The sequence below is a fragment of the Sus scrofa genome, chromosome 9, assembly GCF_000003025.6.
Source record: "Sus scrofa isolate TJ Tabasco breed Duroc chromosome 9, Sscrofa11.1, whole genome shotgun sequence".
Lineage (NCBI taxonomy): Eukaryota > Metazoa > Chordata > Mammalia > Artiodactyla > Suidae > Sus > Sus scrofa.
Window position 1 is genome coordinate 2,010,681 of NC_010451.4, and position 25,896 is coordinate 2,036,576.

The window sequence follows — 25,896 nt, forward strand, 5'->3', positions numbered from 1 at the left end:
CGCTGAGCCCCCCCGTAACTGAGGAGCACAGCCCTGCACGAGGTTCAGCCCCGGTGCAGGGGGGCCTGTGCCTGGACCCCGGCCACAGAAAGGGTCCCAAAGATACAAGGGGATTTAAAGGAGAGGAAGGCTTGAACTTATCAGCCAGGAAGGATTCAGGCGGCCCTAAGTCCCCAAACCCGAGGGCCACAAAATGGAACGCATCGGAGTGAAAAGAAAAGAGGAATGAAAGTCACCAAGGGACCCACCGTGGGTCACTTGATTAGGCCCCAAAGAAGGCAGCAGACGGACAAAACCCGTTTCAAAACCAACACATCAGAAAAGCAATGGGGGATTTCAGCCATGGGGGATGTCTTTTCAGGTTTCGTTTCACTGACAGCCAAGCGCCCAGCCCATGCTGAATTCTCTCTGCTCACAGGTCCTAGAAAGTGTCGCAAATCTTGAGTCACTGAACACTGAATGCTCATCCTCTCAAGAAGCTCAGAAGGGAGCGAGATGGGAAGAGCCGGGAAAATTCTCGAGGGATTCTGAAGACACGGGCTGGTGAACCAGAAATAACGGGAGCCTTGAGAGAGGGAGGCCAGACCGTTTTTAAGTTCATGATGATCCCTGAGGTACAGATGGGGCCCGATCAGAAAACTGTGGTCCAGAAAGTCTGCAGCTGCGAGCCAACCACAGGCTGCTTTGTAACCCCCCGGGACGCCTGTAAACACCCAGTCCCAGGCTCCCAGGCCTCAGGGAGGGCGCCCGGCGTGTGTGCTTCTAACACGCATCTCAGGATCCTCTGATGCACCTCAGACCGGGGACTACTGCCTGCGGGGAAGGCAGCATTAAAACATTTCAGGAACTGGAGGGCCTGGCTCGAGTTCCACTCTACACACAGAGATGTGGGGTGGGAAGCCCCTTAGGAACCGCTGGTGGCATCACACACGCCCCCTAAGGCAGGGCAGCGTCAGCCAAGGCCTCTGATGAGGGCTGGCCTGGGAGCTCACAGAGGAGCTGAGACATCGAGAGGGCAGAACGTGCCCCAAGGACGGGCTAAAGGCGCGCAGGCCTGTGAGAAAAACAACGAAAAGGCTCAGCTCCGCTCAGCCAAGAAAAGAAGCTGGGAGGGAAGGATGCTTGGCCGGAGAAGGTGGTGCCCTGTCAGCACACGACCCAGAGGACACAGAATGCCCGAGGCCGGTTCTTTGCCTGTGGTCCCCACAAGAATCTTCGCGACGGCCCGGAAATGCCAGGAGGCGACAACAGCTGACGGCTGAAGACCCGGCTGCCCCGCACCTGAGCCAGAGCGGCCCAGGCTCCGAGTCGGATCGGCTCATTTCTAAACGGAGAATAAGGATCCCTGCCTCTGGCCGAGCACACGGGGACAGCACGGGGACAGCACGCAGAGGCACAGAGCACACGATACGCCCGGAGCCTGGAGGGACAGCAGTAACCACAAGAGCAGTCCCTGGATGAAGGCAGGCGTGAGGCACACGGCACCTAGAACACCAGGCTCCTGTGGCCCAGGCACGACGTAGAGGACGCACTGAGGCCCCGTGCTCATCCGGAGGAGACCGAACAGGAACTTAAAAGGCTTGTGACTGCTGCACCTGAGACGAGGATGCTGGACGCAGAGGGGCGGGGACTTAAATTCTAGAGCTGTCAGCGGCAGGGAGGTGACAGGTTCGTGATGTCGCCGGGGAGGGCGGATCAGGGAAGCACATTCCAGGGGGCACCAGAGGTGTGTCTGACAGACAGAGCGGGGAAGAATACCGAGGGCGGCTTACAGTGTCCTGAGCCCCCAGCCACTGGGAAGCAGGAGCCAGCCACGGAGGTCCGAGACACGGCAGCAAGATCCCTGCACCATGGCGGACGGCACTCCCGTCTTTTTCAACCATGACTTTGAGCGCAGCAAGGATGAGAGCTGCACACCTTGCTCTGCGGTGCAGGGGTCCTAACACTCCCCTCGCCCCCAGCCACCAGCTCTACACTGCCTTGGTTTTGTTTTGCTTTTTGCTTTTTTAGGGCGACACCCGTGGCTACAGCCGCCAGCCTATGCCACAGCCCCAGCCACACAGGATCCAAGCCGTGTCTGCGACCGACCCCACAGCTCACGGCCCTGCTGGATCCTTAAGCCACTGAGCAAGGCCAGGGATCAAACCCGCATCCTCATGGATCCTAGTCACTGAGCCGTGATGGGAACTCCCACCTTGCCTTGTTAAAGATGAAGTTCTCAGAGCCTGCAGGACAGAGGAGATACTAAGAAACCCTGCCCCACAGATGATGGCGTTGAAAGCACAGGATCCAGCTGGGCACACACGACAAGAAAACAGGCGAGGACACTTCATCTTTCCTCTCGCCCGCCCCCCCCTTGTCCCCCCTTGCAGGTAACATGTTTTAAGGTGACCAAAGCTGTACTTGCCAAATGAAAAGACTCTAGCAAATAGCACAGCCTCGCGTAGCCGACAGGGACATGCAGTTAATGTACCTTGGGTTCTACCACTGGGGACAGCTGGTTCCCATCGACACACTATAGGGCAGGAAGGAGGGTTTCAGGGACATGGAGAGAGAGAGACCTGCGTTAGTCACAGCCGCCCAGGACCACCTGCTCCGTCTGCCGGGCTCGCCCCCCGCCCCCAAGTTTACGTCAGGTCATCACCATCTGTGGAGGATACACAGGTCCCTGTCCAACCTCGAGGACAGACCCCTGGGCAGCTACCAGCAACCTGACCGGGGACCGAGGGGCACGTGGCTGTGAGAGCAAAGCCACCACTGGCTCCAGCCTTGCTGGTTTTGCCCTGTATCTGCAGGGAGGCTGGCGAGCCGCTGGACATCAAGCGGTCAATGCAGCAAAGTCTGCAACCTCTGGGACCCCAACCACCTCCTGCTCAAAGCCTGTGACCTGCCCTTCCAGCCCAGGGGTCACCCACCTGGGTCAAGGGATACTCTGTAAGGGGCACACAGCCGTCTCCCGTCTTTCTCGTTTCTTTAAAGAGCTTCCTCTCCAAGCGTCTGCTTTATCCCACAACCCACCCCCAGGGCCGACTCCATCCATATCCCGTCCTCATTCAACGGCTCCCCAGCCCCTCCGAGGGCCCTGGGGACACAGGGCCAGGACCCGAGGACCTCTCCGGCTCCATCTGACTCACGGCTCTTCCCTTAGCGCCCCCTGCTCCCACCGTTGCCCCAAACCTCCCTGGGCCTCCTCAGCACCTTCTCCCATCAGCAACAGGCAGCGTGTCCTGATGTGCCCTGCGGCCAAGACACCTCAACCACAGCCGACTGGTTTGCCCAAAATGTCCACGTACTTCCTGCCCCACTTCCCACTCCCACCCCCACGAGGCAGGGACCAGGACTGGCGCGTGTGTCCCCGCACCGTGCCAGGCACAAAGAAGGAACCAGTTATCGTCACGGATAGACTGAGGGGCTGACCTTATCCACAGATTCACCCCTCAGGTCTTCAAGACTGCAGGAGAGCTTTCTCTGAGCCCTGGGAAAACACAAAGGAAAGTCAGCAAGGAAACAGTTCCTAGGGAAGACGATGCTGGTACCACTCGTGCAGGGGACATCTCACAGGTTTAATCAGTCTGCCTCGGGCTCAGGGTCAAGATCAGAAAAAACCCAAAAACCATACCCTCTCATCAGAGCCATTACACCTCAGAAGACACAGGCCCTCTCTGAGGATGGCCTGGTCTGACAACGTGCTGCTGAGGACACGGGAGCACCACCGAGACACAAATCTAAAGCCCCTGGCGCTTCTCGAAGAGCCAAAAAACACTCAATTCGGTTGGCTCGACGGCAGCTGGCTGTGGTGGGGTTGTAAAAGGCCCGTGTCTGTGGAGTCATAAGAGAGGCAAGGTGCCAACACTGCACTGTCTGGGCGTCGAGAGTAATCCAGGGCGGGAGCTGCTGTCACCCTGGAGCAGAGACCAACCCATCAGCCACACTTGCTAGGCTCCTCCAAGGTGCAAGGTGCGCCTCGACCAGTCTGCTCAGAGCAATCTGCCCTCTCGGGGGCCATTTTGCAGAGAGGGGCACTGAATGAAAAGAGAAGCAGCAACGCCACTAGCAGTTACAAGGGGCTCCTTCCGACAAGCCTCCTTGGCCGTGATGCGTCTCCGCTCATAGGAATACATTACCATCGGTGAGTACATTAGTCTCGTGTGAGTCTGGTCAATGTGAGTCACTCAGTGTTGACGTCCTCCTGGGTGCACTCATAAACCCATCTTCTTATTCTGCCCTCCCTGATACTGCTGCTTTGCTCTGGAGCTAAAGGCTCAGGGAACAACGGCGTTCTGGAAAGTGGGGCTCTGAGAGTGCTGGCTCTGGAGCCTCAGCGCCACTCCAGGGAGGCCTCCACTCCGCGTGCGGCCGTCTGCCCCAGACACCCTGGCTCAAGGACAGCCTGCTCCTGGCAGGGACGCCCCAGATCCCCATTACTTGGAAGCGTGTTCTAAAGAGCTGATGCAGGGAACTAGAAATGGGTTCATTTCCGAGGGAATCAGTCAGGCAGCAGCCAAGTGACCCCACAGGCCAGCCCGTTATGAGCTCATTGCCCTGTGAAGCTTCCCCGAAGCAGCTGGGCCAACCTCCCCGCGAGGAGCCCTGGTCCTGCCCGAGGAGCATCGACTGTCACAGGGCGAGATTCCCTCCGAGAGCAGGAAGGACACCCCAGGGGCTGTCGGCAGTGACACACACATGCGGTTCCCTGAGGAACCACTGGGGGGCGCAGGCGAGGCTCCAAGCCCTGGCAGATCTTTTCTCAGGACACTGACCCACCTGGGCCTCACCCGTGGGAAGGAAGGCCCCCCTGCAGCCAGAGGAGGTAAGATGGCTCATGACGCTCCACCACCGTGACCCCACTGTGGCCACTGCTGGGGCCTGGGTGCTGCCCTGACAACAGAAGGTGGCTGTGCCCCCACCATATCAGTGGCGTCATGAGAGTGCTTGCGCCTCCTACCTGGTTTCCAGCGATTTCTGCGGTAGTGGAGGTGGCCCCGCCGTGGGAGGGCTGCATCTCGGAGACAGCTGCACAGGAAACAAAGGACCGTCACAGCAGGGGCCACCGGCCACCCCTGCCCCTCTCTGGACACAGATGCCTTCTGGGATGCATGTCCACCCCCGGGCACAGCCATGGCACTACGCCCACTCCACTGCCTTAAGATGCCCAAGAGGAGGATCTGATGAACAACCTTGGCCAAGGGGCCTCTCCTTCCAGGGTCTAGGACATCTGAGCAGCAGAGGCCTGAGAAGGCCCTTCGAGACCTGAACCCCTGGGGCCTCTGCTGCCCCTGCGGCCCTTTCTAAGCTCGGTTTTTCGGCTTCTCCTTTCCCTCCGTCACTGTACACCCTTTCAAAACACTCTTTGCTGGCCTAAGTTGGCCCAAGCCAATTTCTGCGTACAGCGAGCCATACTACAATTCACATAGTCGCCCAACAAACTTGAGCAACAGCTACTGCCTGCCAGGCCCTGGGCTGGGCTGTGGGGCAAGCGCAACCCCCCCCCCCGCCGCCCCGGGGAGGCTGATAAGTTAATTAGGACAAAAGATCAAAGACGAAGAAAAAAAATGGAGTTTCCGTTGTGGCTCAGTGGAAAGGAATGTGACCAGGATCCACAAGGACACAGGTTCAATCCCAGGCCTCACTCAGTGGGTTAAGGATCCAGTGTTGCTGTGACCTGTGGTGTAGGTCACAGACACAGCTTGGATCTTGCGTTGCTGTGGCTGTGGCACAGGCAGCTGCCGCTCCGATTCAGCTACTATCCTGGGAACCTCCATATGCCTCAAAAGACCCCAAAAAGACCAAAAAAAATCAGTGCAAGATGTTCCTCTGACATCAATACCTATGATACAAGAGGGGACAGCGGTGAGAGAGGGGACCCTCTTTGGTGGCGGGAAGGTTAGGAAGGCCTCAGAGGGGAGAACACTTGAGCTGAATCTTGAGAAATGCGACTGGGCTGAGCGGGGCTGGAAAAGGCACATCAGCGGTGGCGGAACAGGAGCTACTGGTGGCGGATGAGGCGGCAAACCCACGGCATCACCGGCTGCCCAGGCGGCCTCTTGCTCTAGAGTCGAGCATCTTTCTGGTTGACGGCAGAAAGGACGCTGGCATGATATACGCACAGCTGTTAAAGGCCTGGGCTTGGGGTTCAGGTCCGAGTCCCACGTTTACTTGCTGTGTGACCGAGAGCAGATGACTTCCCCTCTCTGAGCCTCAGCTTCCTCACAAGAAAGAAGAATCCCAGTGGGCTGTCAGGAGGAGTCAGTGAGGCGAGCTGTGTACTGTGCTCACCACGGGGCCCCTGAGAGGAGCCAAGCAAGTGACAGTCACCGCTATTCGACTTCTGCCAGCAACCTGGAACTCTGCTGACTCCCTAAGAGGGCCACTGGGTGACACTTTTGCTCTGCCATTAATTACGAGGTTGAGCTGGACCGCTGAGATCCCTTTTCAAATTTTCTTGTAGTTGATTACACTTGTGTTAATTTCTGCTGTACAGCAGTGATTCCGTTATACCTAAATTCTTTTCCATTGTGATTTTTTATATTAAAGTATAGTTATTTTAGGGTTATGCCAATTTCTGCTCTACAGCAGAGCGACCCAGTCATACATATATATACGTTCCTCTTCTCACACAATCTTCCACCGTGTTCTACCCCAAGGCACTGGATACAGTTCCCTGTGCTGGACAGGAAGGCCTGTTGTTCAGCCATATGACGTGTGATGGGTGGCACTGAGATCCTTTTTAGAATCTGGAGTTTCCAGAACCATTTAGATCCTGGGCTGAAGCCCCTTCTCCCCCTGAGATCCGTGTGTACGCGTTTTCCGGCCGACGTGCACCTAGACTGAGTCCAGAGAGACTCAGAGAACTGGACCCGATTTTAAACCAGAACAAAGGAAATCTGGCTCCTTTGTTCCACGGGCATTGAAATGGGGGTGAAATGGGGGTGCATCACTTCTAAAGGCACAGTTATCCCTCCAAACAAGCAAGATGCAGTCACTCATTTAACAAATATCTGTTGAATTCTCCTGGGCATCTGCCGTCATTACAGATGCTGGAGAGGCAGCAGTACGTAAGCTGAAGCACAGCGGGGGCTGAGCTTCTATCCCAGAGAGGAAAGGCTCAGACAAGCCAGGAAACAGTTAAAAAAGACATTTCCTACCCTTGGATGTCAGCAGCTACCACGCTGTCCCTCCTGACAGGAACCCAGGCCTGTACCCTGTGCGCCCACCCCGCCCCAGGGCTCTCCCCCAGGCCTCGGGGGCCACTGGCTGATTTATTATGTGCCTGTCAAGACTGCCGTGGCAGGGGTCTGACCAGACCCTCCCCAGCCCAGGGCCGGCTCCAGGGGCCTGCTGAAGCCCCATGTCCAGGGAGCAGACGCAGTACCTCTGGTTTAACGGATTCCTCGGGGCCTTTGTTTGCACTGTTCCACTTCCGGAAGCTCCCCTCCAGGTCCTCCTCGTTGCTGGAGAGGGTCCTTTCTGCAGGGCCTGGAAGCGTCAAGGCAGGAGAGATGACGGCTCCTTGTTCAGGAGCCTCTGAGTGTCCCGCGGGATGCTCAGGTGGTTTCTCCGGCATTACGAAGGGTAAAGGGTAAAGGAGCACACACGAAGGGACACTGGCAGTGTGACGCACGAGCTCTGCAGGGCACCCGGGCAAGGGCTGCCGCGGGGCGGGGGGTCACCCCAAGGTCAAAGCTCACACGCGGAACAGGGAGGAGGCCCCACTTCCAACCTTCTCGTTCCTTCTCACTCTTGGCCACAGGCAGGGACGCCCTGACCAAGATTCCAAACAAAGGAGGAGAGGAAATCGGGCTGTGACGTGTGCAGGGCTGGCGGTGGCCTGGGTGGCAGCCCGTCAGCCACAACTCAGACCAGGCGTCAGTTCCTCCCAGGAGGCAGCAGCAGCTCCGCTGGAACGAGTGGCTCCTGAACAGCCTCAGGGCAGCCCCTCCTTGGAAGCAGCTGCTCCCTCAGTGTCTGCCAGGTCAAGGGTGTGACCAGCAAGGCTGACAGCTGGGCGCAGAGCCCACGGTGCCCACAGGGCACCAATGCTGCCGCAGTGCGGCATTCAGCCTGGGCAGCGAGGCTGAAGCACCGACAGCTGTCCCCGCCCTGTGACTTCCTGTGGGAACCCAGGTGCCCTGAGGCTCCAGGACGGCTCCCCCAAGTGTCGGGGTCAGAGCAGAGGCGTTTAGGTTCTCCTGGATGTGGACAAGCTCTAATCCCGCCCCCTCACTCCCCTCACCCACTGCCCGCTCCCCCTACCCCACCCTGCTCCCTGCTCCCACTAGAGCATTTTTCCAAATGAAGACGGAGGCTCTTCCGGCAGGGCTGCCTGCATTTAACACAGAGATGGACTATTTGGGGGAGAAGATAGTAAGTCCCCCGCCCCCCGCTTTTTTTTAAATTGACGTAGTTGATTGGCGATGCTGTGTTAGCGTCTGGTGCACAGCCCAGCGACAGCTATTCAGCGACACCTCCGGCCGCTTTCATCATCTCTTATCACAAGCTATCGAGCAGACTGCCCCATGCTACCCGGCAGGACCCTGCAGTCTGTCTGTTTCCGCGGGTCCCGGACGCCGCCCGCTCTCACCTGGAGTCGCCATCACCTTCTCCTTCATCCGCCGGTACTGGTTTAACAGCCCAGTGAGCTCCTCTATCCGGCGGTCCTGTCACAGGGCCAGACACAGGGCTGTGTCAGCCACCACAGCACCTGAGGCGCGGTCATCCGGGGGCCCAGGCTGGGTTCTGGGCCCGCTGGGAAGATGCAGTGGGGGACCCGTGGAACATTCCAAGGGGCCCCCCCAGAACCTGGATTCCCAGGGGCCTGCCTGCACCTGAAGCTCCACGTCCAATCTCTAACCAGAAAACAGGCCCTGTGGGACACGGCCTTCGGGGGCTCAAACATCTCCAGAAGCGGAGCCCACTGTCTTCCCACCCTCCGACGTCGCTACGAAACCTGCCTCCTGGTCCCAGCGGGTCGTACTTCCCCGGATACCCGGCCCATCCCTGAGGAGTCTGACATTCCTCACCTGACAGACCAAAGTCCCAGGAGGGGTCGTTTCTTTCAGCAAAGGCGGGGGACTTGGGAGGCCACGCAGACCCCAGAGTTTGATAAACCGGGGCGCGACCCTGGCTGTGCCATCTACCGTCACCCAACCTCGAGCAAAACTGCTTGGCCCTTGGAGTCTTGGTTTCCTCGTCAGTGACATGCAGGGCTGTCACCCTTAGGGCCGATGTCTGTGCCAGAGACGCTGTCGTTACAGCGGGGGCCGGCCTATGGTTACGCGGGGATTCAGTGCGAGGCAGAGAAGGCTGGCCATGCACGTGGGAGGCGGGTGGACTGCTGCCGAGCTGTGCTAGGAATCTGAGCAGCAGCGATGACGCTGGCAGCAACCTCAGGGCTGTTTTCCCCTCTATCAGCATGAACAGGCACAGCTTGAATCTGCCTGTAGGAGATTCCATTTCAGCAAAGTTCCCAGGCATCAAAGCCAAAACAGGTGGCTGGGCCGAGTCTCCAGGAGGCAGAGGCTGTTCTCCTGACACTTCCCTGCGTCAGTGGCCTGATGGACACAGCCACGCCCAAACTCCTAGAGACCAAAGGGACCAAACAGGAGGAGGAGAGTTGCGGGGAAAGGACAGGGCCATCTCACCTTCTCCTCATTGGCAACAAGCAAAGTCTCCATTCCCATTTTCAGACGCTGAATTTCTTGATCTAAAAGAATTTAGGCGTAGGAAGAACTGTTTACGTAAATGCAGACAGCTAAGATGCTAAGACTTTCCATGCAAATGACTAAATTGCATGGGAGCTCCCTCCCCTCTTTAAAGAGCCCATGGTGGTGGCTGGCAGTCAGTCTCATCAAATATTTGTTGGACTATTAAGTAAATGAACCGGGTATTTTGTCTTCTCTTTACAGATGTGTGTGGGGAAAAACCAAAATGCCCTTTACTCAGAAGGGACAGAGGCACCCCAAATCTTTCACAACCTCCCTCCCACAAGGAAACAGACACTTGTCCTTCATGCCTGGGGTAGGGGTGTACCCGGGCAGCTAACGAGTTTTAGAGAGAGGCATCCAGTCCCATGGACGGTAGCAGAGGAGGACTTAAAATGAGAAAATACAAAATCTGTGGCTGAAGGGAGACGGGAAAACAACGATTATGTCAAAAGAGCTGTATACTTGGCTTCGTTTAGAAGGAGACGGTCAGATTGACTGACGCTGTCTAGGCAGATCTGCGAACGCGTTCAGACAAGCTCCGCAGGTCAAGAAAACAAGCTCAAGTCTTCATAAACCTGCGGAATTTCCCTGCGGGCCAAGGGGTCTCCATCAGCCTGTGGTGGACAACACACGGCCTTCTCTCACTTGGGAGCCAACAGGGACTCTCCTGAATTCTTCCCAAACTAGTCGGCAGAGCCAGACCAAGGGCCAAAGTCATTCTGCCTAAACCATGGAGGTCTAAGAATTGGCACATAGTTAAGTTTAAAAAAAAAAAAAAAAAGGAGTTCCCGTTGTGGCGCAGTGGTTAACGAATCAACTAGGAACCACGAGGTTGCGGGTTTGATCCCTGGCCTTGCTCAGTGGGTTGAGGATCCGGTGTTGCCGTGAGCTGTGGTGAAGGTTGCAGATGTGGCTCAGATCCCAAGTGGCTGTGGCTCTGGCGTAGGCCGGCAGCTACAGCTCCAATTAGACCCTCTTAGCCTGAGAACCTCCATATGCCGTGGGAGCGGCCCTAGAAAAAGGCAAAAAGACAAAAAAAAAAAAACAAAAAAAAAAAAACAAAAAAAAACCCTACACTCATCCCCAAACTGGGTACTACAAAGAGACAGAGACGTTCGCATGCAAAAGGCACAGCGACGAGGGGACAAAAGTGTGTACAGGCCCCCTCTCCTTGCAGGAGGCTGGCTACCCCAACAAGAGCAGGAAGAACAGATGTGTGGACGTGGCGTAAGTAGTCGTAGGGACTCATTTTCAGAGGAAGGCGCAGAACGCTGCCCATTATCTTAGGCTCTTGGCGGCTGAAGATAACTCTGCTGCCCAGTTTGTTGAGGGGAGGCTGGAAAGCTCCAGAGGAAGCCTGGAGAACCTCCACCTGAGCAGCAAGCGACGCAAGGACGCGTTCCAGGAGGTAGCTAAGGATGGCAAGGGCCAGGGCCTGCACGTCTCGGACTGTGGGGGTGCAGGGGTACAGGGAAGCCTGCCCGGCCGGGAAGTCACGGCCTGGGGAGCCCTCTGTCCCAGGTTAGCATCACAGCCAAGCTAGAGCACCTCGGCATCTCTGGCCTCCACGTTAGGCTTTGGCAGGTGGGTGACACACTCCAGTGGCTTGGGAAGACACTGAGTGACGCTGGTGGGGGGCGAGCATGGGGGTCACTGATCTCCTTCTTTAGCCGAAGCCATTGTTTCATGGCCGCTCGGCTCCCCCACCCCAGCCAGGGATCCCGCTAAGCTGTGCCAAGGCCAGAGGCTACGGTGGGACCAGTCCTCGGGGCTGGCACCCCGTCCAGCATCGTGCTGCAGCTGGGGGCACGAGGAGACGTCGGAAGGAGTGTGCTCACTTTGCACACAAGGCAAATAGCTGTAAGCATTACGCCCACACTCATGAGACTATCTGAGAATGTACCCCCTACTTTTCATCACTGACCTCCCGAGAGGCCCTTCATCATCCTTCCGCTTACTCGGTAAACCCTTCCCAGGAGCCACGGGCTGAAGGCCGCGGGGGCTCTGGACACAGTCTCGAGTCAGACAGTCCCCGCCTCGGAGGGAGAACGACGGCCTGTCAAGGGGACCCCGCAAAAGACACCACGGATCGACTCCGACGAGAGCTCCGCCAGAAACAAGAAGGAGGCGGAGTCTGAGAAAAATGGGCTTGGGGGACCTACTTGAGGCAGGTGGCTGGGAAAGGTCCTCTGAGAAGGGACATTTAGGTCATGACCCGGAGGCTGAGAAATAGGGCATCTGCTTGGTAACCTCAGGCCCTTGTGTGAGCGTCCAGCAGGGACCCCTTCAGTGACTGAGCGAACGGCTAAGCCGCCCCTTGGATGACGACACAAAGACAGGTCCTTGCAGTCGAGGGACAGGGCGAAAGCTCCAGAGGCGGCCACGCAGAGAGCCGGTCAGAGCGCATCTGAGAGGAGCCTTCAGAGCCGAGTCTTCTAAACAGGGCAGGGGTTCGTGGCAATGATGCCCCAAAAGAGCTGGGCTTTACAGACTCATGTGTGCACACACACCCGCTGCACGCCTCCTCTTACAGGCTCATGTGTGCACGCACGTGCACACACGCACTGCATGCCTCCTCACACAGCCACACGCATACCCGAGACACACACGTCCGCTCATAAGAGCGGGCCCAGGGCCAGTGCCTTCAGTCGCAGTCGGGCCAGTTACCTTTCTCCGCCTGGTCGCTGTGCAGAGCCGCGGTCCGCGAGAGCTGGCTGTGCAGACGCTCGATCTCTGCATCCTTTAGGGCCACCTGCTCTTGCAGCTGGGCGACCTCAGCCTAGAAGAGCAACAGAGGAGCCCTCGCAGCTCAGAGGGACCCCAGTCCCCGACGAGCACCTCAGGGCAGAGCCCAGGGCCACTGAGTCCAAGGACATGCCAGGAGATTGTGAGCGAAGGTGCCAGGTAAGCAGCCAGAGGTGCCCCCTCTGCCCCGGGACCCTGTGCTTCCGGGCCACTCTGAATCCGCCATGGCTCCGGCCATCCACCTGCTCCTTCTCCTGCTTCCTCCTGCCTGACCAGGCTCTTTTCCTCCCCTGCCTTCTGCAGCCCAAATGCCACCGAGGTGGGACGGCTGCCCTTGGTCCAGACAGATGTTCGCTGCCGGGACATGGTCCCCCCTCTCCTGCCTCTCCTGCGGCAGCAGGTGTGCACGTGTTCCACTGTGAGGAGTGCGAGCAGCGTTCATTCCCCCCCCCCACAGGAAATAGAGTGAAATCAAATCCCTCCTGTAGACAAGGAAGGAGCCAAGAGATCCCCCATCAAACTCTCCCACCCCGACTGCCCAGCCTCTGCCTCTGCCGGACCTCAGGCACCTACGCTCCTTTACCCAAGTGCCATTACAAGCATTGGGATGCGCTGAGTGGACATACTGAGCCAAGCAGGCGAGTACAATGCAGGTGCACGTGCCCACATGCACGTGGGCGGCTGCTGTGGGTGGGTCCCGAGCCTCTGCTAAGGAGGGCAGATTCAATTTCACATTCACAATAGGTGAGGCTGTCCATGACTTTCCTTCTCACAGATACGAGTGGTTCATGACCACTGAGCTACCACGGGCACTCCCTGTCCGTGACCTTCCACACTCATGCGAAGATCTGTGAAGGCTCCATCCTGAGAGGCACAGTGGCTTTGGAGTCAAACCTGGATCCTCTCATTTCCTAGTGGGCTAAGAGAGACTTTTCTGAGTTTGGGCTTATCTATAAAACCAGGAAAACAGCGTTTAGCTCATGGGGCTGTGGTGAGGATTAAATGTGACAATGACAGTTAAGTCCTCAGTAAATAACTACTACAGCTGCTGCTCTCATCCGACTCCTTCCCTTGTGGATAATTAGCTCTCTGAGTATCAAACCCGACCAAGAAAGGGCGGGGGAACGGATTCCCAGGCAGCCAACAGGGCGCCCAGCGAAAGCTTCTCTTCTGGACACCCCACCCCGTGCGGTGGCCCAATCCATCCCACCTTCATCCTGTAAGGATACGGTAGGGGCTCGTCCTTTCCCACGGTCGTCTTTGAAAAATTCAAGTAACCAAGCGAGCCCCGGACCTGTGAATGGCGCTTCTCCCAAGCAGGCCTGGGTTGGTCTCAGGACACAGAGACGGAGCACCCACTCCGCGCGGGCCCTGGGTTCCCTAGTCTCCTGCGTCACTCCCACAGGAAAAGCATGACATGAGCACAACCTCTGCAGGTCACTGCAGATAAAAGAGGAAAACTTCCACTGTGAGTGTCGCCCGAGGCTGCGCCAGGTCTCACAACCCCCTGGACCGCCGCCCCCAAGCAGGGGGGGCCTTGCTCCAAGTCCACCAACCACCTTACGCAGGAGCCAACATCAGTCTTTAAGTTACAGGGTCCAGAGATAAGAAACAAAGCTACAAATAAAAAATCCAGATGGAACCAGCTGGGAAGAAGACGTCAATGAATCTGATCTCCAGCAGCTGAGTCTCCTTACACCCTGATTTCACCACATTAGCATATTAAATAACACACCCGCCAGCAGCCAGGACCAGACGGAAGGATCACAAAAGGATAAAAAAGGGGTAGCCCCCCCACTCCCTGGTGAGAGCCCCGCCCCTTCCCCAGGAGACCCTGGCACCTGCCTCCATCCATAGCCTCCTCCCTTTGTCTTCGCTCTGAAAATCAAGTCGTTCCCACCAGGTGGCGAGAAGCTGATCTGTGAACTTAGCTCCAGCTTCTCCATTTTTCAGCAGCTAAACAAAGCTGTGTTCATCTCCACTGGGGGATTCCTCATTGGCTGCTTGAACCCAAATGGAAAAACAACCCTTCCCAGGTGAGGCAGAGGGGCTTGGTCAGGCCTGGGCCGGAGCAGGATCCGGGCAACTTGCAGTATCATCAAGTCAGGGAGCTATTCTGTGACCAGGCCAGGCGGCCAGCCGTCTGCTCCAGAGCCAGAGCCCCGGCCACCGGGCCCGACTGCAGCACAGATGAGGGCTGCTCTTACCAGGCAGGGCTCCCTGAGCCCACCTCCAGGGCTTCTGGACAAATCCTCCCCAAGGTTCCAAAAGTGGGGCCGTGTGAAAAGGACGAGGCGGGGGCGGCAGAGGCAGGGGCAGCGGGCGGGGGGTGTTTGTTCCTAAATCCCTACAGAGCACGTCCCGCTGCCCGGTTTCTGCCCACAGAGGACAGACAGCCAAGTCCAGCTGTGCCAACTTGCTTGTGGAGACTCGCAGTCAGGGCACAGCTCCTCACAGCTAATCCGGGCTTTGGGGCCCGTGGGCGTCTGATTAACGGCGACGGTGGCTTCTGAAAACACTAGCCTTGAAGACTCAGTGCCGATGCCCCGGTGCCCACGGGGGCCGGACCCAGTCCCGACGCTGCTCATGCCCACGGGCAGACTAGTCTTGGAAGATCATCTCTAACTCTCCTTGCACCTGTCACACCTGCTTCTCCCTTCCTGGCAGACAGGGTGAGAGCGGGTCGTCAGCAATCAGGATGCCCGATTCTCATCTGCAGGCCCTGCAGTGGGCATCAGGAACAGGGGCCCAGAGGCCAGTCTCTTCCCTCTGAGGCCTGACTCTGGGCGAGGTCATTTAGTCAAAATCTACAGACCAACTGGCCGGGCCCAATCTCCTGTGTGCCAGTTTCCAGAACAGGCCAGAAACGGCAGGTGCTCTGTTATGCCCCGAGCGGTATCTATCTGCCCCTCAGCTGGGACGTGTATCACAGGCGGGGGCCCTCCCCCCGACCACCGGGAGAGCATGCGCCACCCATGCACCACATGGCCACTGAGCCGGGGCTGCGTGGCAAGAGGTGGGCCAAGCCCCGCAGATGGGCGCCAGGCAGAGCTGGGTGCCTGCCTCCCCGCGGTGCTGGGCCTCTTCAAACCCAGGGACCATGCCTTCCTGCCGCTGCATGAAAAGATCACTCACACTTAGGGACTGAGAAGCTTTTCACAGGAATCCAAAGAGCTTGCAAAACCCAGGTGCGTCTTAACTGCAGGAAGTTCAGATGACGGAGGGAAAGAGGGGGAGTTTAGGAGACGTGGATCCAGGTCTGAACCTCCCCTTGACCATCGGAGCCTGGGCTTCCTCGCCGGGAAAATGAAGACCATAAACCCACCGGCCTCACTGGGTCACAGCGCGGCCAGACGAGAACGTGTGTGCAGAGGGCTTGACCCCTTCTCGCCCCGAGGAGCGGCTCCAGTCCTGGTAGTTATTAAATAACCCACCGAATCTCAAAGGTCTACAGGCCAGGGCGAAGCACGCAGGTGACTTCAAAGAGCTGTTTGGCTTTACAATAGAAGGCGGGGTGCACCTGTCCAAAGGTTTCACCAAGACAGGACTCGCTCATGCAAGGGAATCACCAGGAGGGAGGGTTCTGAGCTGCCTGAAAAAAATGCTCCAAGAACAGGGGACAGGGAAGCACACACACAGGGACCCTTCGATAAAAACAGAGCTGTGGGGAAACAAGTGGCTGTCTAGGGTTGCTGCTGACCCGCTGAAAAATCTTGGGACAGTTACCTAACTTCCCTGTGTCTCAGTGTCCTCGCCTGTCAAACAGGTAAGAACGTTCTTTACCTTAACACGGGAGAGCCCTAGAAAGCCCCCAACACCATGTTCAGAGTTTTAATGGCACAGTACAAAGTTGTGTATCAATTTTCAGCACCAAGAGTTGGGGGGGGGTGCGGAGAGAAAGAGAAAGAGCAGAGAGAGAGCGAGAGACACCAAATAGAGAAATGCCTGGAAGGAAATACTAAGAGCAGTAGCTCCTGAGTGATTTTTTATCCCTTTAAACTTTTGTGGTTTAAAATGATCTGTAAGGAGTATCACTGGGTTTATATTCATTAGAAGTTACAGAAGAAATTAAACTAAAAGTACAAACCAGATGTTAATTCTGAGAGGAGAATGCCTAGGGGATCATCTGCTCACACGTGTGGGTGGCACTGCCGAGCCCTCGGGGAAGGCGGGGTGCACCCGCCCAGGGCAGCCCTGACCGGCTGGCTCCTCGGGCAGCAAAGCTGCTTCAGGGTTTCAGAGCGTCCGCCCCCCCCAGCCCCCCTCCTCCCCCAGGTCTAACTGTGCTTTAAATCTAACACTGAAGCGACAGCTAATTCGACATTTTTAAGTACAGTGTCCCGACCCAAACAATCAACTGACTGTGGGTGGAATCCATTTCCACGAGGAGAGGAGAGGAACGAAGAAATAACGGAGGGAGGGAAAAGCGTACTTCCCACGGGAATGCATCACTGGGGGCCTTAAAAGAGCAAGCTCCCCAGTTCCACAGAAACACGGTTTGGTTAAAAAAAAATCCCAAGTATACAGCATATCTTGGGGAAGCGCTAAAAATACACACATCTCGTTTCATTCGAATGATGATTAGGGGCTGCTCGGTTTAATGTGCCACAGCCAGGACAGTGCTGGCAGCCATCTGCCCCGGGACCTGTCGCTTGCTCGCTCACTCACAGGGCCCCTGTTCGGCCCGGTGTCAGCCTGGGGACCCGGCAGAGGCAGCTCCTGGTCTCATGGGCTTTCCCGAGAAGACCCTTCTGGATTAAACGTATCCGCCTGCACTGTCCGCACACGGCGGGGTGGATGTCCCTTGCTCAGGTTGAGGCAGATGCCCCCCTTGGGCGGGCACCTCTCCACGGCCGTCGGGACAGCCTCTTACCTTGGTGGCCTTCAGCTTCCACTCATACTGATTCCGTTCGTTTTCCAACTCTTCCACCTTGATTTTGAGGTGCCGGAGCTCCTGCAGTAACTCCTAGAGGGATGAAGAAGAGAGAGCCTGGTGGGTGAGGAGCAGAAGGTTCCCGGACCTACGGCGCTGGCTAAGCACATGCACATGGGGTGCCCAGCGGGGGCCCCGACGCCAGGCTGCAGACTGCGGCTCCAAGCTTTAACCACAGTCCTTGTTTCAGGACCCGGCGTGTGCCCATTCAAAACAAAAGCCATGGAGTTTGCACTGTGGGGCGATGGGATCGGCAGCATCTCTGGAGCCGTGGGACGCAGGTTCAATCCCCAGCCTGGCCCAGTGGGTTAAGGATCCAGCATTGCCACAGCTGTGGCGTAGGCTGCAACTGCAGCGCAGATCTGATCCCTGGCTGGAAACTCCATATGCTGCCGGGCAGCCAAAAACAAAAACAAAAAACTCCAAAAAACAAAGGCCTGGGAGTTCCAGACAAAAGACAGAAAATGTTTTTAGAGCCTGTTCTGCCCACCCCTTTCTGACACCTGTGCTCCCCACGGGGCAGGACATGGAGGGGGCAGGACAGGGGGATTTGTAAGCAGAAAAAAACAGAGAGGCAGACATGAGGCGGCTTCCCACAGGCGAAGGGGCTGGAAGCAGGCACTCGGGGAGGCCCTGTGCTGGACGGAGGAACCCAGGGCCGGTCAGCGATCCGGAGAGGTTTCCCAGAGGCAGTGACAGCTGGGAGGACAGAAGTACACCACCAACGGACAGACGCTAAGTGGCACCTGTAGAGCCCAGTCTGGGGGTTCCAGTTCAGAGGAGGAGTGGCTTGAGGGGAGGGAGGAGGCGTCCAGGGAGTGGACGGGAGGCACCAAGCAGGACAGCCCGCTGGGCTGGAGTGGGGAACGGGCAGCACTGAGTGGACGCGAGGCCACCAGGATAAGGGGGCTGAGAACATAAGGCCCCCTGATGCCGTTCTCTGGAGAGCAGGGAGCCAGTGCAGGCTGCTGAGTGAGGGAGGGACACGGACAAAGCTGTCCACGGGGAGCTGGGAGTCAGGCCTGAGCTTCGGGCCCCTGGGCCTCAGCCTTCTAAGGAACCGCTTCAGTAAGACAGCACTCAGCACCCTTGTCCCAAACCTGGGCTCCTTGTTAAAGAAATGGTGCTGCTAAGTGGTCTCTATCGGAAAGAAACTAGCATAAAAGCGGCTGCTTCCCCAGAGGCTCCAAACGCCAGATTCAGGTAGCAAACCTCCCACCTAACACGTGGGTGGCACAGAGGCATCTAATGGCCCCCACGGCCCCTCCTCCTCACCTCCTGGACATCCCTGTCTCACTAAATGGCATCTCCAACCACCTGGTCACCTGGGCCAGGACCTGGCACCCAGGCCGGGCGTCTCCACCTGTCTCTCCATCTGCACTTCACCCCAAGTCTTGCTTCTTCCGCCTCCAAGGGCATCACGTGAATCGCCCATTTTTCTCCAGCTCTTATCCCCATGACCCTGGCCCAGCAGGTGGTCTCGAGAGCCTGGACAGTCTCACCACGGGGGGGTCCTATCGACTTTACCCCACGACCCACACAGCCTGGCCCGACCCAGCGCCCTGCCCGCCTCTGGCATCGTTTTCTCCCCCTGGTTATGATCCAACCACGCCCAATACTTTTTAACGCCTCTTTCCCCCTCGGGACCTCACGCGTGCTGCCCCCTCGCTCTGGAAGGAACTACCTGCCAGGTGCATCCCTGCCCATCCTCCTGCCTCCCTCAACTAGGCTGTGTCCGCCTCCACACCTGACAAGGTGACACCTGTTAGAGCCTCCTCGCTCGTCTGCAGTTGAACACGCACTGGTGTGACGGCTCATGGCTACGTCTCCTGCTCCACTGCGAACGCCATGAGCTCTGCTGACCCCTGGCATGTGGTGGGAAGGCATCACTCTGGATGGATGAACACGTGACACTCAAGCCATCATTTAACTGGCACAGAGCTCTGTGCATTCTGAGACGATCCACCAGAAAGCTGGATTTCATGGGGATTATTTACTATGATTTTCTTGTAGCTAAGGCGAACATGTGTTGATGCCCTTTAAAAAAAAAATGTAAGAGCTCCCGTTGTGGCTCAGTGGTAATGAACCCAACTAGTATCCACGAGGTTGTGGGTTCGATCCCTGGCCTCGCTCAGTGGGTTAAGGATCTGGCGTTGCCATGAGCTGCGGTGTAGGTCATAGATGTGGCTTGGTTCCCGTGTTGCTGTGGCTGTGGAGTAGGCTGGCAGCTGCAGCTCTGATTCAACCCCTAGCCTGGGAACTTCCATGTGCCACGGTGGAGCCCTAAAAAGACCAAAAAAAAAAAAAAAAAGAGAGAGAGAGAGAGAGAGAGAGAGAGAAGTCAGAGTTCCCACTATGGCTCAGTGGTAATGAACCCAACTCGTATCCACAGGATGCAGGTTTGATCCCTGGCCTCACTGGGAGGGTTAAGGATCTGGTGTTGCCGTGAGCTGTGGTGTAGGTCACAGACGCGGCTCGGATCCCGCATGGCTGTGGCTGTGGTGTAGGCCGGCAGCTGCAGCTCCGATTTGACCCCTAGCCTGGGAACCTCCATACGCCGCAGGTGCATAAAAAGCAAACAAAAGCTGTCTTCCGAGCCACGATTATTGCCTCTGTGATCTGCAACATCAGACGTAAGACCTAGGGTGCCTTGCAAGCAGATCCAGGGTCGATTTCTGAGACCATTTCCGGCCCCGCCGGAGGGACGCCCGGCCTGCTGGGGGCAGAACCGGAAGAGGAGGTTCCTGAGGAGCTACCACCGTGGGGACACAGAGCGTGACATCCCAGCCCTCGTGGCCTCTTTGGGGCATCCTCTTCCTGAGCTGCCTGTTGCCTGTGACGGGCTATCCATACCGGTGCACACGTGACTTCTTTTGCAACCTCTCTGGGTCAGACACTCAACATGGGGCTCGCCCCAGCAGCCTCTCCAAAGCTGTCCCCACCTCTCATTCTCACTGGTTCCCCGCTGAGCCCTCCCTTCCCGCCCACGTCTGGGTAGCGATGTTCGCCGCTGAGTTCCAGGGTTGAGCACCAAGCACGGCAGCGTCCCACAGACCTGGCTACGGTGACCTGGCTACGGAGAACTCGCCCTGCCCTTCAGCTTGCAAGTCCTCTCTAAGGGAGGGCCTGGGAGACACAGGCCACCTCTGCGTACCTGCCACCACGCAGGACCCGGTGACACCCGTGTGAGGGGCCCACTCCAGAATCCGGATCAGATGAACCCACCGGGTCCAGAGGCCGTGACACCCCGATGTTCTCCCTTGAACGGGCGAACTTCTCTAGACACTCATGTGATGGCAACGGCCACAGTGCATGGAACCCTGGGTTCTATTTTCTCACTGGGGATAAGCCGCTTTAAAAACACACTTGAAAGGATTCTTTCAGAATGCTGTTCTCTCTCAAATTAAAAAAACAAGTCACCTGAGATGACATTTCATTCCACCTCCCAGCCCAGGAAGGAGAATGAGCGTCTGAGTCGCTCCGGGGAGGGGCGATCACGAAGCCCCGCCTTTTGCACAAACCCCCCCATCACGCGGGGCGCCGGACACGCCTCATGCCCAGGCCGGAGGGAGATGAGGGCTGCCACCTGGCGGAGGGTTGGCCTCGCCCGCTCAGACCCTGGTCGGCGAGGGTCATGGACTCAGCTCGGTCTGAGGGCAGCGAGGCCCGAGCCCTGCCCAGAGGCAACCGCAGGTCCCTGTTAGGCCACAGCACACTGCTCTGGTTAGGAGACACCCGGCCCCTCCGCCCCGAGATGCTCCCCACACGCATGCTCCCGGATACTTAAGTGCGGTTCCTACAGGGGACCCCTCCCCACAGGCACAGGCCCGGCTGCAGGGCTGGGGTCGGGCCGCCACCTCCTCAGGGTGCTCCCTACTGAGTACGAGGCGCTCTTGCATCTGCCTGTGGATGTCCAGCTGCAGCCCACGCATCTGCTCCTGCAGCTCACTGATCACATTCAGAACCGACTGCAGGAAGGAAGAGAGAGGAGAGAAGGGCGCTCAGCACTCGGGGAGCCCTCGGACACGGGGCAGAGCCGGAGGGCGGAGCCAGGGCGCCCCGCAGTCACTGCGCCGAGCCGCGCCCTCCGCAGGAACCAAAAGACCGGCGTTTTCCGCGCCTGCGCCACCAGCTCCTCCGGCCTGGCCTGCAGTAGGAACAGCCCTCCGGCAGCTCCCTTGAGCCACACTCCCTTGGGCCGGCCTTGCACGTGGGCCTCCGGGGCCCAGAGTCCAGCCACAGCGGAGCCGGGCCCACATCCGGACGCGTCCCTTCTGCAGACGCCCGTGTGCACACGCCACCTCCCTCCCCAAACACGCTGTCACCCGCGCACAGGGCCACACGCACGCACGCTGCTGCGGCCCCAACCCCAAGCTCTCCCTCACTCCCCACGCCAAGCCTGACTCCTTGGTACCTTCAGGAACCTTCTGGCCTTGACAGCTGCTTTGGAAAAATAACTGCCCCCCTGGAGGCCACACCTGCTCAGTTCCCAACCCCTTGCGCCAGCAGCCCTACTGGGCTTCCTGTATCCACACCACAGACACCGGGGATCCCTCTGCAGGGATCCAAGGACTCAGGAAGCAATGGTGCTCCCAGGTGAGTGGGGGGGACACACACATAACAACCACAACAGGCTGCAGGTGCTAAGCCAGCAGGAGCGTGGGGCTTTCGGGCTGAGTGAGGGAATAATTCTGCCTGGGTCAAGACACAGAGATGCACGAGCCTAGTGACATCAAGCAGACACGATCTAGCTCAGATGCCCGACAAGGGTTGAGGGTCCCTGCCTGGCTGGCCGCGGCCACGAGGAGTCACAGTCTAGCGCTGTCTCTGCGGAGCTCTGTGCACCTGTCAGAGGCATCAGTGGGGCCGAGCCCATTCTTTCTTTGATCTTATCAAGAACGTAGCTTTAACGAAAAGCCTTTCTACTGTCCTCACCACTGGCCTCGGCGGCTTTGCCCGTCCTGATGCTGGTTGTGCAGGTCACTTTCTGTGACCTTTCTATCTTCCACACAAGCCTCTCTGAAAACCAGTTTCTCTCGAGGTACCCTCTAGGCGTTTCCTCTTTACTGGTATTATTCATGAGGTCACATAATCAGAATTACCTTTTTAAGTAGTTCAATATTCTTGCGTCATGGCTGCTATTTCACTCCTGAGCTTTCCAAGGCCTGGTCAACCAGCATCCATAGCGCGTGTCTGCTGTGTCGAGTCTCCCCTCCCTCCCTGGGGTGAACGCTCACGAGAACCGTGGCCGCACTCTCGAGGTGCCCAGCACTTTCACTGCGCAAGCAAGGTTCTCCCTTTGCTTCAGCACAAGAGCTAGAGCGGCAGCTTTCCTGGTTTCTTTCTCTAGGTTCCAGGCAGAAACTATAAATGGGGGGGGGGGGGAACCAACCTTTGGGACACGTCCGTGTTTAGCTGGAGGGGCTTTTGAGGAGCTCCCCAACTCTCCCCTCCTCCATGACTGCTGTCTGTCCCCATCACTCTGGGACTGCATCGGGAGTGCACCTGCCTGCCTCCTCTGCTCCACGTGACCCTATGATATGCCCTGCACGCCGGGGACACTCTCGCCGCCCCCCATGCACATGGAGGTGCCATTTTCCAGCATGCCCACCCTCGGGCCTGGCACGTCACCTTATTTTCACAATACTTTGTCTCCAGGGCTGGCACATCTCCTCTGAACGGGTCTGTTTCTCTCCCACAGGGCAGAGCCTCTTGTAGTGGTGTTTCCATTCTTGGGTCCCATGTCATGACGTTCAGGTAACATTTATAAGGTTTCAATCACTGTTTTGTGACCTCGACTCAGTTTATTGCTCCTGCTTTGCCAACCATCAAAGTTTTTTTTTTTTTTTTAAGGTTCTTTTCTGCATGAAACGACTGGGCACCTCCCATGATCAGTCGTTCCCACGCCATCCCACCTGTTAAACTTGTTCATAGGTTTTGTTTCTCTCCGGCTTCCTTCATGCTCGGCTGCCACACCGCTGGTGGGAACATCGACTCCCTACCTGTCAAAAGTTCAAGCGCATGTACCCTTTGACCCTTCAACCGCCTCACACAGGTCACAGTTACTCGCAGCAGCCTTGCTTGGAACAGCAAACACTTGGAAACAAATAATCACCAAAAGAGAACTGGTTAAATACATGAGGGCCGAGACGGAGAAATAATATGCAAGTATAAAGATGACTATAAAATGCAAGTATAAAGATGTATGAATATCAAGTACATTTTTCAATGTCCTTGGTATGACATGAACTCTATGACTGCTCAATTAAAAAAGCAAGCTGTGGACTTCCCGTTGTGGCTCAGCAGGTCGTATCCCTGAGGATGCGGGTTCAATCCCTGGCCTGACTTGATGGGTTAAGGATCCGGTGTTGCTGGATCCTGTGTTGCCGTGAGCTGTTGGTGCAGGTTGGCAGCTGCAGCTCTGATTTGACCCCTAGCCTGGGTACTTCCATGTGCCGCAGGTGTGGCCCAAAAGGGAAAAAGAGAGAGAGAGAGATCTAACAGAGAATAGACTTGCTGCCAAGGGAGGGGGGGTAGAGGCGGGATGGAGTGGGAGTCTGGGATCAGCAGATACAAACAGCATATAGAAGGGGTAACTAACAAGGGCCCCAGGGCATGACATGCAGCATCCTAGGATAAATCATACAGGAAAAGAATATGAAATGTATACACACACACACACACACACACACATAACTGAATCACTTTGCTGTGCCCTAGAAATTAACGCAACATTGTAAATCAACTATAGCTCGATAAACTAACTTTAAAAAGGTCTAGAGTAATGTATTATTTGTATAAAAACGAAGGAAAGAACTTAGGCACCTGAATATGCTTGTCCGTGTCTAAGCTAACTCCGAAAGATACAAAACAAGCTGATAATACTGGAGCCTGACTGTGGGCTGTGGCACAGACATGGAAGGAGAGGTTTTGCTGTGTAGACCGTTTGAATTTGGAGTATGTTTCCTATACAAACAAAAATGAGTCAATAAAATCAAAACAAGGCTAATAAAACGCTCCCAGTCAGGCCAGCTCTTCTCGGAGCAAACACAATCGCCCCAGCCTTTGCTCTGGACTCCGAGTCCATCACTCCAGTTGCCCCTGGTTCAGAAGTCAGAATCCCTCCGTTCCATGGCCTCAGCCCTAGGAAGAAAGTACGCCCCCCACCTGCGCTCTAAGACAGTCCACTTGCTGCCAGGAACCCTGGGGGCGGTTTCCGGTTCTCCGCGCGCTGGGCTATCCCCCGATCAACTGGGCCGGCCTCACTTTCCAGCACATGCTGGGTGCCTGCCCCCCTCTGGAAGGACTGCTCTGGTACATGTCGGAGCCATCCGACCTCAGCCCCCTGCTCGGGGAAGCCAGACGCCCTCCTCTGAAAAGATCCCCCAAGGGACGCGCGCTGACAGGTGCACCACCCAGAAGGTGTGCTTTGCCTCTGGGTCGCCTTCTTTCAGGTTCCACTCTCCTGATGGCGGTGTTGACCTTCCATGTCGGTCACTTTCCCTACAGTCCTGCTTTTCCGGAGTAAAATTTAATTGGGCCAATCTTGGGTCCCCTGCAATGACCCAGGACCATGGCCCAAGGCCAGGAGGAGAGGTACAGAAAACACCCACGTCCCATCCGGGCCACCCCTGACGGACGCCTGAGCAAGGCTGCTGCCAGCTTCTCTCCACTTAACAAGAAGCGTGCACCTCCAAGTCCTCGGGATTACAGACCAAATCTGTAGTCACCGCGACGCTACTGGCTTAGGATAAAGCCTGAGCTTTTTACACGGAGAGGAGTTCACTTCAGATCAAGCTACTGCAGAAAAAAAAAACCTCCTGCCTCTTTCAAACCACAAGTAATCAGGCCTTAGGCTAAGCACATTCAAAGGACCCACAGCAGCAGGGAAGGACGGAAAGCAGCATTCTCTTTCTTCTGGGGACCTGAGCTGGCCAGCCTCCCGCCCAAACACGTCCACGCACGTGACAATGGGGCAGCTTAGAGAGTCCTCCGCCTGGTTTTAAGCCTCGGCTGCTCCAGTGACCAAGAGCGGCGGAGGTTCTGGCACACCAGCAAAGGTTATGTTTAATGGCAAGAAGGAGAAAGTTGTTTCAGGTCATGTGGCTGTTTGCTGAGGATCACAAGTTTGAACAGCCTGAAAAATGCCTCTGTGTGGAAACCTAATGTTTGTAGTAGCAACTGGGAAGGGCTCTTATCTGGTCGGACTGAGGCCAGCAGCTCAGGGTTTATGTGGCCTCATGTGTGAACAGCCTCCCAGAAAACGAAAACAAAAATTCGGATTGAAAAGTAAACCTATGGAAAAGGAAAAATGACCACCTTGGTGGCACTTGGCCTAGACACGGGGGTTCCCCTTCTTTCTTAAGAAACTGGGCCGCCCCAGCTCGGTACAGGCTCAGCTCTTTCCCCAGTGGTCTCTCTCTCTCTCTCTCTCTCTCTCTCACACACACACACACACACACACACAGGCCCATGCGTGGGTCCATGTTCCCCACAGTGACTGGTTCAGAACCG

At 56.9% G+C, this 25,896-nt stretch overlaps 1 protein-coding gene across 26 annotated transcripts in view; it reads right to left on the reverse strand.

Moving 5' to 3' along the window:
• Positions 1 to 25,896, reverse strand: part of PPFIBP2 (PPFIA binding protein 2) — a 156,712-nt gene that overhangs the window by 25,964 nt on the left and 104,852 nt on the right. For 10 of the 26 annotated variants that reach the window (XM_021062284.1, XM_021062282.1, XM_021062295.1 and 7 more), the window contains 9 exons: positions 21,183 to 21,350; positions 17,323 to 17,415; positions 12,372 to 12,483; positions 9,642 to 9,703; positions 8,582 to 8,657; positions 7,373 to 7,476; positions 4,946 to 5,013; positions 3,418 to 3,475; positions 2,474 to 2,515 (listed from right to left, as the gene is read on the reverse strand). In XM_021062284.1, the coding sequence (XP_020917943.1) occupies positions 2,474 to 2,515; positions 3,418 to 3,475; positions 4,946 to 5,013; positions 7,373 to 7,476; positions 8,582 to 8,657; positions 9,642 to 9,703; positions 12,372 to 12,483; positions 17,323 to 17,415; positions 21,183 to 21,350 (783 nt within the window). The remainder of the gene's footprint in view (positions 1 to 2,473; positions 2,516 to 3,417; positions 3,476 to 4,945; positions 5,014 to 7,372; positions 7,477 to 8,581; positions 8,658 to 9,641; positions 9,704 to 12,371; positions 12,484 to 17,322; positions 17,416 to 21,182; positions 21,351 to 25,896) is intronic. The other 16 variants (XM_021062287.1, XM_021062302.1, XM_021062293.1 and 13 more) reach the window with 3 other exon arrangements.